Here is a 20,334-nt window from a genome sequence, read left to right on the forward strand (position 1 = left end):
CAATGAAGCTTCAGCCCAATTGAAGTACAGATCCAAGCAATCTGAGATGTCAGCATCACAGAACACCTACCAAGGACAGGAGGAGGTGCTGTGTCATTAGGCCAATTTGTTGAGTCAGCAAAACAAGCTGTGTGTGCTGCAGAAGGCTTTCCCAGCACTGTGGAGGAGCCCAGAGGATTCTTAGTGAGTCAAAGAACAGTGACAGTTTTACACTGCTGGACTTTGTTGGATTTGGTTGTTTTGTTTTGGAAACAAGAAAATATTTAGGTTATTATTTATGTTACAGGGGCCCAGAATTAAGAGTCTTTTAAAGTTAAAGGGATTTTGGAGTTTTATGTAGATTTTAGAGATTTACAGAACTGTATGTATTTTAAAGAAACTTTGAAATTGCTAGAGAAACTTGATAGTTTAGAGACTGAAAGTTTTGGAGAGGCTTTGCATGTTGAGTGAGATTTGAAATTTTAAAGGAGATTGAACTTTTACAGTATGTGGAACTTTTATATTGAAATGTTGATATTAATATATCTTTGGAACAACAAAAGAAACAAGGTTATAGTGTATCAGTGATGTGTTTGTCAGGAACCTGACAAGGAGTCAACTGTGCCAGCTGTTTTCATTTGTTTGTTTGTTTGTTTGTTTGTTTGTATTAATACAAGGTACATCATTTGGAAAAAGGGAAGGTAATGTCAATTCAGATAATCCCCCACCAGATTGACATGTGGGTACATTTGTGGTACATTTTCTTAATTGGTGATTTATGAGAGGGCCAGCTCAGTGTGAGTATAGACTGTGTGCTGGTGGATACTTAAGAATGCAAACCAGGAATTCCATGAAGGGAAAAGCCAGTAAATGGTACTCTTCCATGACTGTGCATCAGTTTCTGCCTATAAGTATCTGCCTTAACTTCTTCCCACAACAACACTGGATGATGGATTTTCAGCAGTAACATGCAAAAAAAAAATGCTTTTCTGCCCAACATGGGTTTGGTTATGGTGTTAAGTAAGTCAATGCAATGACTGATCAAGAAACTGTAATAATCTTACAGCATTAACAGAATATTGATGAATATAAACTTGTAGTTGGTGTATCAGGAATCTGGAGGAGAATCAACCATCAATTATGAAAAGAAAGAATACAGACTCCTATAGAGCTTGTCTTTCAAGATTGAGTTGTACCATTTTATTTTCATTCTGTAACACTTTTAGTTGTAATTCTATTTCCCATTGATTTCATATTCTGAAGGAAGACATGATGTATGCTCCCGCTGACATTTGCCCATTTTGCTCTTCTCTTGGAAGCAGTTCTAGATTGAGATTAGAATCGTGGAAAATGTTCTTACAGAATATTGCTTAAGGACTGAATTGTCCACCTGAGTTCTCTGGAAAGGGTTCCACTCCAATGTTCTTCTGTTTTGTAATTTATTTATTTACCATTTATGTTCTATTTCAAGCAGGGATGGAGCTGACCAGTCACTATGTATTGCCTTATCTGTCCCAGAGGACAAACATAAGGCACTGGATGAGAAAAACAGCAGGCGAAATATCTACAGAAACCATCTTACTCTGGAACACTGCCATGTTTGGTGTGTAAACAACATGTTCTTATATACATAGTGCCCGCCTGACACAGGCATGTGGCTGTGTATCTATTCAGGAGGAGGTGACTGGAGCTCAGCCTGAGAGCATTCTAGGTCACAATTTGAGAAAATGGCAGATTGTAGGTAGAATGAGAAACATCTGGATTCACAGATCACAATTACCAACATTTGCTATATAAATATATTAAGAAATTTGGTTTTACAACAAATTGAGTAAAGATAGCTCCAAATAGAATAAGTGCATACCCAATCAATGAGACCTCTTTTATTGGGAAGGACTGGTTCCTTTCACAAAATTCTTCTCATTAAAACTCACCCAAAATAGTAAAACACTGTAATGTTGCTGCCAGTGAGGATGTTATGAATGAAAACCAAGGAAGATGCTGTTCCTGCTCCAGGAAATCTCACACATGCTAAATAAGAAAAGACATCATCTATGATGTGTGCAGTATTTAATGTTGAAGGAGCTCACACATTGATGCAGTGATCATGGGACACATGATCCAGCCATGGTTCAGCTTAGGACAAGTGAGATAGTGTCTCTGGGGTGTAAGGTAGAGCTGGGGTCTTCAGTTAATTATGGTGAGGGGAGCAGAGTTGCCAAGGAGGTATGAGTGAGATTCTGTTCTTTTCTCCTCAGCTACGGTTCTCATATACAATGAATAAAAACAACAAACTTCACACTAATTCTAACATAAGAGATATTTTTTTCTCTGAAATTGGCATTGGGATCTCAGCCAACAGTATCCTTCTTCTCTTCCACATCCTCAAGTTCATTCGTGGACACAGGCCTAGACTCACTGACCTGCCCATTGGTCTCTTGTCCCTAACCCACCTACTGATGCTACTGGTCATGGCATTCATAGCCACAGACATTTTTATTTATTGGGCAGAATGGGATGACATCATATGTAAATTCCTTGTCTACCTGTACAAAATTTTGAGGGGTCTCTCCCTTTGTACCACTAGCCTGTTGAGTGTCCTCCAGGCCATCATCCTCAGTCCCAGAAGCTCCTGTTTAGCAAAGTTCAAGCATAAATCTCCCCATCACATCTCATGTGCCATTCTTTTGTTGAGTGTCCTCTATATGTTAATTAGCAGTCACCTCTTACTATCCATCATTGCCACCCCCAATTTGACCACAAATGACTTCATTTATGTCACTTTGTCCTGTTCTATTCTACCCTTGAGTTACCTCATGCAAAGCATGTTTTCTACTCTGTTGGCCATCAGGGATGTCTTTCTTATAAGTCTAATGGTCCTCTCAACTTGGTACATGGTGGCTCTCTTGTGCAGGCACAGAAAACATGCCCAGCATCTTCAAGGTACCAGCCTTTCCCCAAAAACATCCCCAGAACAAAGGGCTACTCAGACCATCCTGATGCTCATGAGCTTCTTTGTGCTGATGTCCATCTTTGACAGCATTGCCACCTGCTCAAGAACTATGTTCCTGAATGATCCAACATCTTACTCTATCCAACTCTTTGTGATACACATTTATGCCACAGTCAGCCCTTTTGTGTTTATGAGCACTGAAAAGCACATTGTTAACTTTTTGAGGTCCATGTGTAAGAGGGTGATAAATGTTTGAATATTCATTGATGGGCAAGAATCTTACCAAAGAGGAGGTAATATTTTGGCATGAGAACTGTCAATCATGGTGTGCTGTCTATGTGCTTTGACAGATGTGAAATATGAAGTTGTTTTTCTGTTAAAAAGATTTATTTTAGCCAACATGATGGTAAACATGTAACAGAATATTTAACAATACACTTTGACATATGAAAAGGGTGTTTCACATTTTATCTTATTTTTTATTTTATTTTATTTCTCAATGAGACTTTAAGGGTGCCCTGTTAGGTAGTTCTTTCCCATATTGTTCTTACCTATCTCACATAGTTTGTGACCACTTCAAATACATTTTTATATTTAAATTTTCTGTTATATGTATTTTAACAAATTACAGAAACTTTTTTCAATAATTAGTGCTATGAAGTGGAAAGAAAAGGAGTTGTGCAAATAATTTTCAAAACAAAATTATGCGCAAAAGGCACACAGTAACTTGTACAGTAGTACTAATAATAACAGGTTTTAAAACTCTCAGGATTTAAAATGAAAACAACACTCTAAGTTTAACAGAATATATGACCAAAACACAGCCTCTGCATGGTGTGTTATAGTGTTCAATCCTTAAGTGCAAGGCAATTCCAGCACAGGGTGCTGTGCAATGGAGCCCCGAGAAACAGGAAATATCCATAGCACTCTGGCCCGCTCCATGGAGGTTGAAGACTCTACCACACACCTCTCCTGAAACTCTGTTCCTCATTCTTCAGTCTACACCATAAATTGTTTCTGGTAAAATATGTTGCTTGGGGAAGCATTTCTGCTTACGAGGCAATTGGGCAAACTCTACTAAAAAGTGTAATAAGCCAATCACACATAAGTCACTCTAGATTGCTAAGGCAAGCAGGCATAGGGGGCATAAAAATGTTTCTAAAATGTACTTGGAGCTCATCTTTTGAGTTGATGACCTCTAGGCTCATTGATTCTATACAATAAGATGTCTTCTGACCTCAGTCTGGTTGTCTCACCCTTTGTTGTTTTCAGACACAGACAAACCATGAACTTGCTGTGGAAAGTATGCTAACTCAGTGAGAGAAAAGAGTTTTGCATGGATTGACTGACAGATAATGGCAATACAATTAGAGTCAGAGACACAAAATACAATGCCATTTGTGAGGTTCAAGAAAGAGGCAACTGTTTTTGGTTTTGGCTTGATAGACTTTCAATTCACCAGAGAAACAAGTGTCATAGATCTGTGTGTTTATGGGACATATGATGTGTATGCACTCACTAGCACTTACTGAGAAGCTGGAGTGTTCAAATGACATCTTCATGTTTTTGTTGTGTCCTAATATTAAAGACATATTCTCTTCATACAGATATCACAGCATTGTCTCTAGTGCCCCTGAGGTCTAGTGAATAAAGTATTCATGGCACAATATAAACATGAGTCCATAAACTCAGCACCTGAATTCAGATACCCAGCATCCACATATCATTAGACAAAGAGGCATCTTTCACCCCAGAGTTATTATGGGCAGACAGGAGGCGAATACCTAGAATGTCTATGTTACTTTAGCCTGGACCACATAGTAAAGCAAAACAAGAGACCCAACGGAAACAATGTGGAAAGTCAGGACCAGTGTAATTAAATTGAAATCTGAACTCTACAAGCATACCATGATGCATAGGTGCCTATATATTCAGAGACTTGAACACACACACACACACACATACACACACACACAGAGAGAGAGAGAGAGAGAGAGAGAGAGAGAGAGAGAGAGAGAGAGAGAAATGTCTGAGCATATGCACATGCACACACACATACAAACATACAAAAACAATCACACACACAAGCAAATATAAATTATTCCCCTTATAGTGAAATAATGACAAGTGTCTAAATACACCAGAATGTAATTTTTCAATAATAAAACATTGTGAAAAATGTGTACCAAACACAGAGTGCTTTCTGCTCATCTGAATCTAGTTCTCAGTCTCTTTTGGGAAAGCAACGATCTTGCTGGGGTCGTGCCAGTGCCATGTTTGCTTCTGGAACTCTGCTGCAAAGGCAGCTCCAGTGTTGTGTCTCCTATTGAGTTTCCTGTGAGTTCAAAAGTCCAATGTAAATAGCAGATCAAACATGTGAGTATTTGATATTAGCTGATGCCTTAAAGACACAAAATTGAGATATACTTTTACATTAGAAATGAAATATCAAATCTTGTCATATATGTTTTCACATAGGTGACAGTGCTGTGTGTCACTCAATGTTTTAAAAGACCAATTCACAGAAATGTGTCAATGCTAAATACATATTCCAGCCCTGACAAAGTCATTGTTTATAGATGAATAGCACCAGTTTTAGGAATTTTACTGAAAGAAATAACTAAACATTGGCTGAAAGGAGAAATAATGGTAAGAGATTAGGTTACATGTAGTGTCTTCATTTTTAATAAGTCATGCTGCCTGTTAAAGGGACTAATGTCAAGAAAATGGAATGGAATTTAACCACTAAAATTAATAAAATGTCAGGAGTGATTCTAGGACTGGAAATAAAGAGAACCAAAAGCCTAGTGTCTTCAGCCTAGTTAGCACTGGCCAGATCACTCATTCCTCCTCTTATCTGCAAAAGTTATAAGGAAATGTAGTTTTTATGCTCAGTAGCTCTCTCATTATAGTAGCTGATATTTTTCACCATAGCTTTGTCTACAGAGAAAACAGCCACAGTACTCTCTCAGAGATAATGTTTGCAGTGCTTACCATAGGCCAGCCACACAGATGGTGTCCTCTGATGAGGCTGAACAGGGTCAGACCTCCCTAGGGTTACTTAGGAAGCAGTCACTGGGCACAAAGCACCTACTATCTATGATTTCCTTAATACCACAATACCCTGGGAACTAAGCACTGCCCTTCTCATCTGACGGATGAGTAATGGGGTCTCCAACAGGCTGCAGATCTGTTCCTGGATTCATCATTATGTAACAGAGGAGACTTCATATCTATGATGACTGACTCCAGAGGTCAGACTGTTAACAAGTACTAAGGGCTACATTTTAGGACTGCTATGAAAGCCTCAATGAAACCTAACATCTGTGAGTCACTTACTTTCTGCAGTGTCTTATTTAGTCCAGAGGTGGTAGGGTCCAGGTCCAGTGTACTGTGTCCTCAAACTTACTTAATTCTCACTGTTAATGGACATGGGGTGATTTCCATGTATTAACATTAGGAACAGGGTTGGAAGATGATTCACTGGATAAAATAATTGCTGTCCATACATGAGTCTCATAGGTCATGTTATGCCCAGATTGCAGAAACCCCAGGAGCCCACCAGAAATTATAATACCAATGTAATAAACAAAGAGAGTTTTTATTATGAGCCTGGGATCAGATTGCTCTCCTTCCCGATGCACAGGTTAGGAAAGCAATCCTGAGACTATTGGTTTCATATGCATACATACATATGTACATGTATATATGCACAAACACAGATATATATATGCACGTGTGTGTGAAGAACCATAAGCTGGACTCTTGAGCCCTGGCATTACATGATTGTGTAGGGGAAAAGGGTGCCTTCCTGATAACATTTGTTCAGACAGGGAGGCAGAATCACACAGCTGGAGGGAGACCTATTTCACATGGGAATAAGTAACCTACTCCATTATTGGTGAATAGCATGTTTTTACAATATCACAGCTGCCTTGGAATACCTACATACCTCTCTCTTAGAGCTCAAGAGTGGGCTTTTCACTTCAAGGATACTAACTGGTGCCTCCTTCAAAATCAAGATCCATCTGCACTATGACAGTGCTATCAGAAAAGAGAAAGTGAAATATTCAAGAGCCAGGACAGGCTCCCTTTTGTCTGCCCTTTTCAAAGGGCATCTGCACTGGGGGCTAGGGGGAAGGAAATACTAACTGTTCTCGATCAGCACAAGGACAGCAGAGTACAGGATTTGATGGGGTAGGTTACCTGTGTCTCTTCAGTCAGATCCACAACACTCAAATAATAGTTTTGGATGTTTGTACATTTCTGTAATTCAAGTAATGAAAACATTACTGCCTCACCTGTCTGGCTAAAATAGTGCCCTTAGGGATCAATGAGAGACCCTGGAGATAGATAATAATAGAAACATAAACAGAAACACATAGTAATAATGATTCCCTGAGATCTGTCTAATGTTTGGCTGTGAGTCTCTGCACTTGTTTCCATCAGTTACTGGATGAAGCTTCTCTGCTGACAGTTATGCTAGGATTCTGTCTGAAAGTATAGCATAATATTATTAGCAGTTTCACCTGTGGGTTTTCTTTCATGGCATGGTTCTCAAGCTGAACCAATCATTGTTTGATCATTCTGAAGTGAGAGTAAATTTTGACTCAGACTTTGTACACATCAACCTAGATGGGAGTTATCCAGGGAGAAAGACGCCCACAGTTCTTTGTTACTTGAAAAAAAGATTCACCACAGTCCAGCCTCATCCAGGACATTGTTGTCCTGTGCTGCAATCAATAACTTAGAAACCAAGAAAAGGATACAAAGAATCATTCATGAAACTAAGAATTGTTTCTTGGGAAACAAGGTAGAGGAACCTTCATACAAACTAACTAAAAGTCAGAGACTGAATATCCTAATTAACAAATTGAGTGGGGAGAGGGTTGTGAGGGGGGTGTGGAGGGAAGGGGTACATAACAAACAAAACAAGGAAACCCAAAGAATTATATCATCATATTTCAAAAATCTGTACTCTGCATAATTGACAACTTTAAAGAAATGGACAGTTTTCTTCTAGATGCCATTTACCAAAGTTAAACCAAGATCAGATAAACAATTTAAATGGACCTATAACCACTAAGGGAATAGAAGCAGTCATTAAAAGCCCAAGGCCAGAATGTTTTAGCACAGAATTCCACCAGACTGTCAAAGTGCAATACTTCTCAAATTATTCCATAAAATAGAAAAGAAAGGAACATTGCCATATTCATTTTATGAGGTCACAGTCACCTGAATACCCAAAACCATATGAATCCCCAACAAGAAAGAGAAATAAAGACAAATTTCTATCATGAATATTGATTGAAAAATTCTTGAAAGACCAAAAAAAAAAAAAGAAAAAAGAAAGAAAGAAAAAATCCTCAATAAAATACATCAAACCAAATTCAGGATCACATCAAAATGATGGTCCACCATGATCAAGTCAGCATCATCCCAGAGACTCAAGAATGATTCACCAAATGAAAATCTACAAATGTAATCTACTATGTGAATAAACAGAAAAAAAACACAATTATCTTATTAGATACTCATATACTTTTATATCTGATAAAAGCATTCAGTAAAGTGTCTGAATACAAGATTAACAAAAAAAGAACCAGTGGTCCTCCTATGTAGAAATAATAAACAGGCTGAGAAAGAAATCAGAGAAAAACATCTTCCACAATAGCCACAAATTTTATAAAATATTTGGTAGTAATTCTATTCAAGCAAGTGAAAGATCTGTATGACAATTATTTAACATCTTTGGAGAAAGAAATTGAGAAAGATATCAAAAGATGGAAATATCTTCTGTGGTAATGGATCAGTAGGATTAACACAGTAAAATGGCCATTCTAATAAAAAGCAATCTACAGAGTCATGGCAATACCCATAAAAATTCCAACAGAATACTTTAAAGACCCTGAAAGTACAATATTAAACTTCATGTGGACACACAAAAAGAGTCAATCAATCAATCAATCAAACAAACAAACAAACAAATAAAAACCAGATAGCTAAAACTATGGGGAGCTGACAGAAGGTGGCTATCAGCCTTGCAGCCATCTTGAGCCATATACCCTGATAAGAGACCTCATTACAATAGCCTACAACTTGATTGAGCACACTCTGATAACATCTTTTTTTTTTAGATACCCAGGATTTTCCCTTGGGTGTGTGAGACTTAAAGGTATGTGACTTAAGGGCGTGACTTAGAGATCAGATTTAGAGACAAGACCTAAGGGCATGACCTTAGGGGTGACTTAAAGGTGTGGCTTAGAAGTGAGACATATAAAAAGAGAGAGGCAGACAGAAGAAATTATTATTAAGGATTAGGCACTTGGAGTAGACACTTTAGACAGGCAACAATTATTAGACACTTGCACTAGGAAGAAGTAACTTGGAACTGGCAAAGGGACTAGCAACTGGAATTAGGATTAGGTGCTAGTTTAAGGCCCCCAGGAAGGGAGGACCTCACCCAAACCTTGGGAATTCATGGCCACCCATTAACTCACAAGACACTGAACTTGATGCAATCAGCAAGAGGTATATTTTAATCAGTATACTTAGGTCAAGACCCATGACCCATGCAGGGGCAGTGGGGTCTGACCTTGGGGCTTTAGAGACAGAGAGAATTTAAAGGCAAAAACCACAACCTAAGAGGGGAAACCACAACCCAGGGAGAGTGAAGGGGGGTTATTGGAGAGTACCTGTGGAAAGTCCCAGTCCATTATTCAGTTTGTATCAGGATCCAAGGAACAGCCATGGGGAACATTTTGTATAGGCTATTCTCTAAGAGGCAATTCATAATCAACCATCTATCTTGTGGTGAGCCAAGTTCCTGAAACACAGAGCTCACGACCATGCTGACCTGTACTCTTGGTTCTGCTTGCCTGTTAGGAGAGTTTTTGAAAATTTTTAACCCTTTCATTTCCCCATTTCTTCTGATGTAAGAGTTTTAATCATAAAACTTGGCATAACATCAAAATCTGAACAGCACTTATTATTTTTTTAACAAATGTAACTAATCTATTTAGAGATGTCTTTGACTTTCACCACTGTGGGGGTAGTCAGGAGCACCAGGTATGGTCTTTTTTAGTGAGGTTCAAGGTTCTCAACCCAGTGGTGGCAGATGAGAACAGCATCTCCAACCTGGAACTGATGAGGCAGACTCAGGTCTCCAGTCTCATAAGCTTTTTTTAACTGCTCCCAGACCTCACGTTGGACCACCTCAAGTGAAGTGTTTCCATGTGGACAAACAGGGATTTAGAAAGAACAACATCAGAATGATATATTTTATCTATCTCATAAAGTGGTGGAGGACCCCCCCCCATAAAATCTTATAAGGTGTTAACTTAAAGTATAACCCAGATCAAGGCAAAGGGTAGGAGGGCTGTCCAGTCATCCCCTGCCAGACTCCAGGGCTAATTTAATTAAGGTCTCTTTAATTGTTTTATTTATCTTTTTTTAACCTGTCCTGAGCTCTGGGGTGTGTAAGCACAATGTAATTTCTAATTAATCTCTAGCTAGGTGGCCAGTCCCTGACTTACCTGGGCAACAAAGGCAGGTCTATTGTCAGACTCAATTATCTTGGGTATTCCAAACCTGGGAAAGTTTTCTTTAAGATCTTCTTAGCCACCATGTTGTCTGAGTCTTTGTAGGAAAGGCTTTTATCCAGCCTGAAAAAGTATCTATAAAGACTAACAAGTATTTGTTACCATATTTAGCAGGTTTGACTTTCCTAAAGTCCACTTCTCAGTAGGCCCCAGGTCTGTCTCTTTGAAGTCTTCTTCCTGGGGGACATCTTGAATACCTAGTGTTAGTCAGGGCACAGGCCTCACAGGTTTTTTTATTACTTCTTTAGTTACATCAGATAAGTTCATCACATAAGATTGGGAGGACTTTATCAAGCTCTTCAGGTGTTTAGCTCCTAGGTGAGCTAAACAATGTAAATTTGTCACATGGGCATTAAGATATTTTCTAGGACTTTCAACAGTCAGGATCATAGCTCTTTGAGCAGTCCTTTTAGCAATCAAATCTGCCATCTGATTTCTTTTAGCAACAGCGTCTTGAGTTTTCTGATGTCCAGGACAATGAATTATGGCCACTTTTTTAGGCAAATGGATGGCCTCGAGGAGGCTCAGTAGTTTTTTGTTGTTGTTGTTGTTCTTAATGTCTTTTCCTGCAGAAGTCAGCAGTCCCTCTGTCTGCAAATTGTCCCAAAAATATGGGCAGTGGCAAAAGCATACCTGTTATCAGTGTTCTTTCTGGCAGGCTGCTGGGCCAAATCAATTGTTTTTTATCTATCACTGCTGTTCCTGCCATCCGCTTACCTTCAATTACAAAGTTGTTCCCACCCGTATACCAGTTCAGACTCCCTGGCCAAGGTTGGTCTTCTGCCAGAATGTCAATGGACAGGGGAGGAATCATCAATCTCAGGCAGCAAGGTGGCAGGGTTCAGGATGGCCAGGGAGGCAAAGATCACCCTTTCATGTGGGCATTAGTATCGGTCAGGGGGCTGCCAGATAATGTTTTCAAGGGAGTGGGGTGTCACAGCAGTCTGCTGTCCCAGAGTCAATTTAAGTAAGGCCACAGTATTGATGGCTTTCAGACAAGTAGGCCATCTGCTGGCAACTAGGTCAAAAGCCAGCAGTGTCTAGAAACTCTCTCATTTGTTAGTTCTTTGTAGGCCTTTAAGTGTAATCAAATGTAGTGCCTGGCTTCTTTACCGGTAGCAGGGGGGTATTCCACAGTGACTGGCAAGGAACCAGAATGTCCTATTGTAACAGTCTATGAATGTGAGGTCTAATTTTTTTCTGGCTTCATGACTCATTGGGTACTGCTTCACTCCAATAGAGAAGGCACTGGTTTCAGTCCAAGCTTTTGGAAATTCTGTTAATCATTTATCAATTTCTGGGACCTCTCACTGTGTTTGAAACTCATGAAGTCGATATTCATCTTCTAGTTTCAAAGCCAGTATCATAGATGTGGGGATTCCTCAGATCACCTCCAGTCCTGTTTGGGTGAACTTTATTTGTGCCTTTAACTTCATCAACAAATCTCTCCCTAGCAAAGGCATTGGGCAGTCAGGAATAACCAGAAAAGAATGAGACACTTGTCCCTTTCCCAAATCGACAACTCGTGAAGTAGTCCAAGGATATTGTTTCTGCCTGGTTGCCCCTATAACTATTGTCCTTTTGTTTTTCAATTTTTTTCAGTGATTGTTTCAGAACTGAATATTCTGCTACGGTATCAACCAGAAAGTCCATAGGGGTCCCCTCTACTTTTAGGGTTACCCTGGGCTCGGGGAGGGGAGCCAAACCCTGTCCCCTCTGTCATCATCCTAAAAGGTCAGGACCTTATGGGCCCTGTTTTTCTTCTTTGGGCAGTCCCGAGCCCAATGTCCTCTCTCTTTGCAGTAGGCTCACTGGTCTTTCTCCAGCAGAGGTCGCTGCCCTTCTCTACTTCCACTCAGTCTTGACCCTTTGTTGCCCAGGTCCCCTGTCTGCCTAAATCTTGTCCTATCCCTGTCTTTCTCTCCTACTACTGCATCCAGAATCCTAGTCAGATTCTTCTCTTGTCTGCAATCTCGCTTATTCTCTCTCTCGTCTCTCTCTTTTCTTTCTCTTTCCTGCTTCTCTTCCTCAGTTTCCCTCTGATGATATACTTTCTCCGCCTCCTTAACAAGATCCTACAAAGTATAGTCCTGCAATCCTCCTATATGCTGTAACTTCTTTCTAATATCAAGTGCTGACTGCCCTATAAAAGCCATATCCAATGCAGCCCGCTGCCCCTCAGAGGTTGGATCAAAGTGTGTATATCGCCTATAGGCTTCCATCAACCTCTCAAGGAACACGGATGGTGGCTCAATGGGCCCTGCATCACTTCCCTTACCTTAGCCAAATTGGTGGGGCACCGGGCTGCCCCTCACAGCTATTAGGACCTGGCAGAACACTGACAGCCGCTCCCTCCCTTCAGCCGGATACATCTTTTGTATCCATTCCTCTGTTGAAGAACAAATTAGATAGTGTTCCTTTGTTTATAATTTATGGTATATTTTGAAAAGTATTGCTATTAGGTCTTCTTGGAAAGTCTGATAGAATTCTCCACGAAAACCATCTAGCCCTGGGATATTTTTTTTTTGGTAGGGAAATTTTAATGACTGCTGCTATTTCTTTAGGGCTTATGGGGCTTTTTAGATGGTTTATCTGATCCTTATTTAATTTTGGTACCTGGGATCTCTTTAGAAAGATATTCATTTCGTGCAGATTTTCAAGTTTTATTGACTATAGATTTTTGTAGTAGAATCTGATGATTTTTTGATTTTTTTACCCTTACTGTTATTGTTGCCCTTTTCAGTTCTGATTTTGTTAATTTGGATACTGTCTCTGTGCCCTGGTTAGTCTGGTTAGACTAGTTGAGGGTTTATTTATCTTGTAAATTTTCTCAAAGAACCAGCTGCTGTTTTTGTTGATTGTTTGTATAGTTATTTTTGTTTCTAGTTGGTTGATTTCAACCCTGAGTTTGATTATTTTCTGCCTCTACTCCTCTTGGGTGTGTTCCCTTCCTTTTGTTCTAGAGTTTTCAGGTGTGCTGTCAAGCTGCTGGTGTATGTTCTCTCCAGATTTCTTTTGTAGGCACATAGAGCTATGAGTTTTCCTCTTAACACTTCCTTCATTGTGTCCCACAAGTTTTGATATGATGTGCCTTCAATTACATTAAATTCTTTAAAAGTCTTTCATTTCTTTATTTTTTTTTCCTTGACCAAGTTATCATTCGGTAGGGCATTGTTTAGCTTCCATGTTTTTGTGGGCTCTCTGTTGTTTTTGTCATTATTTAAGACCAGTCTTAGTCCGTGGGGATCTGATAGGGGGCATGGTATTATTTCAATCTTTTTGTATCTGTTTCAGCCTGTTTTGTGACCAATTATATGGCCAGTTTTGGACAAGATACTATGAGGTACTGAGAAGAAGGTATATGCTTATGTTTAGAATGATATGTTCTATAGATATCTGCTAAATTCATTTGGTTTATAACTTCTCTTAGTTTCACTGTGTATCTGTTTAGTTTCTGTTTCCATGATCTGTCTATTGATGAGAATGGGGTGTTGAAGTCTCCCACTATTATTGTGTGAGGTACAATGTGTGCTTTGAGCTTTAGTAAAGTTTTTTTTTTTTTTTTTTTTTTTATGAAGGTGGGTGCCCTTGCATCTGGAACATAGATGTTCAGATTGAGAGTTCATCTTAATAGATTTTTTCCTTGGATCAGTATAAAGTGTCCTTCCTCATTTTTTTGATGACATATGGTTGAAAGTTGATTTTATTCAATATTAGAATGGCTATTCCAGCTTGTTTCCTGGAACCATTTGCTTGGAAAATTGTTTTCCAGCCTTTTACTCTGAGATAGTGTCTGTCTTTTTCACCAAGGTGCATTTCCTGTATGCAGCACAATTCTGAGTCTTGTTTACATATTCAGCCTGTAAGTTTATGTCTTTAATTTGGGAATTGAATCCACTGGTGTTAAAAGGCACTAAGGAAAAGTGATTGTTGCTTCCTGCTTTTTTGTTGTTGTTACAGATGGTATTGTGTTTGTGTGACTATCTTCTTTTGGTTTTGTTGAAAGAAGTTTATTTTCTTGCTTTTTCTAGGCTGCAGTTTCCCTCTTTGTGTTGGAGTTTTCTATTTATTATCCTTTGTAGGGCTAGATTTGAGGAAAGATATTGTGTAAATTTGGTTTTTATCATGGAATATCTTGGTTTCTCCATCTATGGTAATTGAGAGTTTTGCTGGGTATAGTAGCCTGGGCTGACATTTGTGTTCTTCTATGGTCAGTATGACATCTGTCCAGGATCTTCTGGCTTTTATAGTGCCTGGTGAGAAATCTGGTATAATTATGATAGGTCTGTCTTTATATGTTACTTGACCTTTTCCCTTTATTGCTTTTAATATTCATTCTTTGTTTTGTGCATTTGGTATTTTGATTTATGTGACAGTAGGAATTTTTTTCTTGTCCGGTGTATTTGGAGTTCTGTAGGCTTTTGGTAAGTTCATGGACATCTCTTTCTTTAGGTTAGAAAAGTTTACCTAGATATTCTTGTTGAAGATATTTCCTGGCCCTTTAATTTGTGTATTTTTGCTTTCTTTTATATCTATTATTCTTGGGTTTGGTTTTCTCATTGTGCCCTTGATTTCTTGGATGTTTTGGGATAGGAGGTTTTTGCATTTTGCATTTTCTTTGACTCTTGTGTCAATGTTTTCTATGGTATCTTCTACACTCGAGATTTTCTCTTCTATCTCTTGTATTCCATTGATGATGCTTGTGTCTATGACTCCTGATCACTTTCTTAGGCTTTCTATCTCCACAGTTTTCTCCCTTTCTGATTTCTTTATTGTTTATATTGCCATTTATATCCTGACTGGTTTTTAAATACCTTCATCTGTTTTGTTGTGTTTTCCTGTAATTCTTTAAGGGTTTTGTGTGTGTGTGTGTGTGTGTGTGTGTGTGTGTGTGTGTGTGTGTGTGTGTTTCCTCTTTAAGGGATTCTACCTGTCTACCTTTAGTCTCCTGTATTTCTTTAAGGGAGTTATTTATGTTCTTCTTAAAGTCCTGTATCATCATCATGAGAAGTGATTTTAAATTTGAATCTTGATTTTTCAGTGTTATGGGATATCTAGGACTTGCTAAGGTGGAAGAACTTGGTTCTCATGATGCCAAGTAGGCTTAGTGTCTGTTGCTTATGTTTGTGCATTTGCCTCTCAGCATCTGGTTATCTCTAGTGCTACCTGGTTTGCTTTTTCTGACTGAAACCTGTCCCTCCTGTGATCCTGGTTGTGTCAGACCTCCACAGAGTCCAACTATGATTCTGTGATCTTTTGATCCTGATATCTTGTGTGTTTCAGAGCTCCTGGGAGTCAATCTGTCTCTAGGATCCTGAAATCCTGATGTGACCAAGCTCATGAGACCCTGTTGTATCAGAGCTCCTGGGAATATAGCTTTCTCTGGGTATTGCAGGTGTGTGGGGGGAGTCAGAGCCCTGGGTTTGCTCCAGGCACAGATGCAAGCCTGAAGAAACTCTTGCCTCTGGCTGGGCAGGGGTTTGTGTTTCCCTGATTTCTGTGGGGCTCACAGTTACACTGAATGTTGGGAAAGATGTGGCCTCAGCTGTGATCTTGAGTGTTTCAGAGCTCCAGTGCTTCTTGCATGTCTGATCTCCTGGGAGTTGAGCTTCCTAAGTAATTCTGTGATCCTCTGATCCTGGGTATTTCAGAGCATCTGGGAGTTAGACTCTCTCTGGGTGTTTTAAGTGTGCATGCAGAGCCAGCACTCCAGGTCTGCTTCAAGTGCAGTTTCAGACCAGAAGTAACTTGTGCCACTGGCTGGGGTGTGTCCTGCATCCCTGGATCCTGGACAACCCAGTTAGTGCAGGTGTTGAGGCAAATGGTGTGGCCTCTCCTGTAATCCTGGGCATGTTAGAGCCCCTGGGAGTCAAGCTTCCTCTGGGTGTTTTGTGACTGGGTGACGAACCAGCTCCCAAGGTCAGCTCAGGGCACAGGCTCAGACTGGATGAATGATGATTTTTGTTTTATCATAGGACATATTGTTTTCTCACCTTTTGTTATTACCTCTTAGAAGGCTTTTCTTTTCTAATGAGAGAAAGAATTGATGTGGGTCTGGATAAAATAGGAGATTGGGAGGAACTGGGAGGAATAGTGTGTAGTTGAGCTGTAATCAGCATGTATCTTATGAGAAAAACAATGTATTTTCAGTAAGAGGAACAAAATAACAGAAAGAAAACTATCTCCACAATACTTTACCAGAGATCTCAAACATAAAGAAAACATGCTTTGAAAATTTCCATCACAAGGAAGTGACCATGAGGTGCTGAGAAAAAGGTATATTCTTTTGCTTTAGGATGAAATGTTCTATTGATGTAAGTTAAGTCCAATTGGTTCATAACTTCTGTTAGTTTCATTGTGTCTCGGTTTAGTTTTTGTTTCCATGATCTGTCCATTGCTGAGAGTGAGGTGTTGAAATCTCCCACTATTATTGTGTGAGGTGCAATGCATGCATTAAGCTTCAGTAAATGTTCTTTTATGTATGTGGATTCCCTTGCATTTAGGGCATTGATGTTCAGAACTGCGAGTTCCTCTTGGTACATTTTTCCTTTGATGAATATGAAGTGTCCTTCTTTATCTTTTTTGATTAATTTTTGTTGAAAATCAATTTTATTTGATATTAGAATCACTACTCCAGCTTGTTTCTTGGGATCATTTGCTTGGAAGATTGTTTTCCATCCTTTTTCTCTGAGGTAATGTCTGTCTTTTTCACAGAGGTACGTTTCCTGTATGCAGCAAAATGCTGGGTCGTATGATGTATCCACTCTGATAGTCTATGTCTTTTTATTGGAAAATTGAGTCCATTGATATTAAGAGATATTAATGAGAAATGAGTGTTGTTTCCTGTTATTGTTGTTATTGGCAGTGGAATTATGGGGTTGTTGGAAGATTACTTTCTTGCTTTTTCTAAGTTGTAGTTTCCCTTTTTGTGATGACATTTTCTACCAATTATCCTTTGAAGTGCTGGATTTGTGGTAAGATATTCTGTAAATTTGGTTTTGTCATGGAATATTTTGGTTTCTCCATCAATATTGACTGAGAGTTTTGCTGGGTATAGTAGTCTGGGCTGGCATTTGTGTTCTCTTAGGGTCTGTATGATATCATTCCAGGATCTTCTGGCTTTTATAGTCTCTGGTGAGAAGTCTGATATAATTCTTATAGGTTTGCTTTTATATGTTACTTTACCTTTTTCCCTTACTGCTTTTAGTATTTTTCTTTGCTTTGTACATTTGATGTTTTGATTATTATGTGATAGGAGGTACTTCTTTTCTAGTCTAGTCTATTTGGGGTTCTGTAGGCTTCTTGTATATTTAAGGATATCTCTTTCTTTAGGTTAGGGAAGTTTTCCTCTATAATTTTGTTGAAGATATTTACTGGCCCTTTAATTTGGGAGTCTTCACCCTCATCTATACCTATTATCCTTAGGTTTGGTCTTCTCATTGTGTCCTGGATTTCTTGGATGTTTTGGGTTAGGAGCTCTTTGCATTTTCTTTGACAGTTGTGTCAATGTTTTCTATGGTATCTTCTGCACATGAGATTCTCTCTTCTATTTCTTGTATTCTGTTGGTGATGCTTGTGCCTATGACTCCTGGTCTTTTTCCTAGCTTTTCTATCTCCAGGGTAGTCTCCCTTTGTGATTTCTTTATTGTTTCTACTTCTATTTTTAAATACTGGATGGTTTTGTTTAATTCCTTCACCTGTTTGGTTGAGTTTTCTTGCAATTCTTTAGGGGATTTTTGTGTTTCCTCTTTAAGGGTTTCTACCTGTCTACCTGTGTTCACCGTAAATTCTTTCAGAGTGTTATTTATGTCCTTCTTGAAGTAGATGCTGGCGAGGATGTGGAGAAAGAGGAACACTCCTCCATTGTTGGTGGGGTTGCAAGCTGGTATAACCACTCTGGAAGTCAGTCTGGTGGTTCCTCAGAAAATTGGACATAGCACTACCTGAGGACCCAGATATACCACTCCTGGGCATATACCCAGAAAATGCTCCAACATATAACAAAGACATATGCTACACTATGTTCATAGCAGCCTTATTTATAATAGCCAGAAGCTGGAAAGAACCCAGATGCCCTTCAACGGAAGAATGAATACAAAAAATGTGGTACATTTACATAATGGAATATTACTCAACTATTAAAAATGAATTCGGGAAATTTTTAGGTAAATGGATGGAACTAGAAAATATCATCCTGATTGAGGTAACACAATCACAAAAGAACACACATGGTATTTACTCACTGATAAGCAGATATTAACCCAATAGTTTGAAATAACAGAGATTCAAATAATAGACCACATGAAGCTCATGAAGAAGGAAGAACAAGTGTGGATGCCTAGGTCTTACTTAGAAGGAGTAACAAAATACCCAAGGGAGCAAATATGGAGACAAAGTGTGGGACAGAAACTGAAGGAGAGGTTTTATGGATACCATTCCACATGGGTATTCATGCCATGTGCAGTCACCAAAAATAGACACTGATATGGATGACAGGAAGTGCATGCTGACAGCAGCATGATAAGGTTGTTTCCTTAGAGGTCCCCCAGAGTCTGACATACCCAGAGGCAGATACTCACAGCTAACCATTAATCTAATCAAGGGTTCCCAATGGAGAAGTCATAGAGAAGAATGAAGGAGCCTAAAGGGTTGGTGGCCCCATGAAGAGAGCAACAATACCAACCAGCCAGAGCTCCCCAGGTTCTAAACCACCAGCCTAGGAGCACATAGGGAGGGACACATGACTCCAGCTGTATATTTAGGGGAGTATGGCCTTTTTGGGCATAGGTGGGAGAGGAGATCTTTAGTCCCATAAAGGCTGAACACTGAGGGGGGAAATCTGAGGGTGGGGAGGTAGGAGTGGGGGGTAAGTGGGTGCACACCTTCATAGAAGCAGGAGGAGGGGGGAAGGGATAAGGGGTTCCTGGGTGGTGGTAGGAATGGGGTAAGGGAATAAAATTCAAAATGTAAATATTATATCCAATAAAAGAGGGGGAAAAAAGAAAAGCTGTTAGAACCAACATCTTTACTAAAATGTCAGCCCTCTAAAAAATTATCTTGATACTAAAATTTGTTTTGAGAATCCTATATTACAGAATACACAGCCTCGATGTATCTACTCATCAAGCAAGCTGAGCAGACTTGCTCAAACCTCTGAGGTCCTGAAATTCCATCTGGATGAAGTGAAGACACAGAATCAGAGGCTTATCAATTCACTCTTTCCCCCACCTTTCTTCTAATATCTCAACACCCATAATCAACTTGAAGAAGGTAATGAAGAGTCAGCGCCCCTGTTCCCTGGGCTTGGGGACTAAGGTGGTAAATATTGGGCTGCCTTTCTAGGGAAAAGTAGTGGTTTTGTGGGAATAGAGAGGATTACCTAGGATTTATTGCATAGCCATAACCTATTGGTAGAAATCTGTACAATTATTATCAAGATGAAGTTATAATTTCCTAAATGACACACATTTACTTTGATTTCAAATTTAAGGTTTTCATTGGTATAAGCTTCTTATTGATATAAAAGTGAGAGGAATATTAATACTCTCATAGGCATTGTACCAGCATAACACATTTAGGAATACAAGGCTTAGACCCAGTCCTTCTTTAACTTTTTCAACTGATTTGAGATGGTTAGCCTGTGAGTTAAGGGCCTGTAGCAAATTTATGGCTTGGAGTTTATTGTTAGGGTGTTTTCGATATTTTATTTAGAAATAGCTGAGTGGAGTTAACAGATAACAGTCCAGATTACCTTACATGGATAGTTGGTTTTCAAAACGTCAGAAGTCCACAGAATTGATG

The 20,334-nt window shown here is 39.2% G+C and overlaps 1 protein-coding gene across 1 annotated transcript; it reads left to right on the plus strand.

Annotated features, from left to right (window-relative positions):
• Positions 1-2,176: 2,176 nt before the first annotated feature.
• LOC117715426 (vomeronasal type-1 receptor 51-like) lies at positions 2,177-3,188 on the plus strand. The gene is given in 2 exon segments (XM_034512228.1): positions 2,177-2,200; positions 2,202-3,188. Coding segments are annotated over 2 exon segments (1,011 nt in total).
• Positions 3,189-20,334: the final 17,146 nt, after the last annotated feature.

Source organism: Arvicanthis niloticus, chromosome 9 (assembly GCF_011762505.2).
Source record: "Arvicanthis niloticus isolate mArvNil1 chromosome 9, mArvNil1.pat.X, whole genome shotgun sequence".
Lineage (NCBI taxonomy): Eukaryota > Metazoa > Chordata > Mammalia > Rodentia > Muridae > Arvicanthis > Arvicanthis niloticus.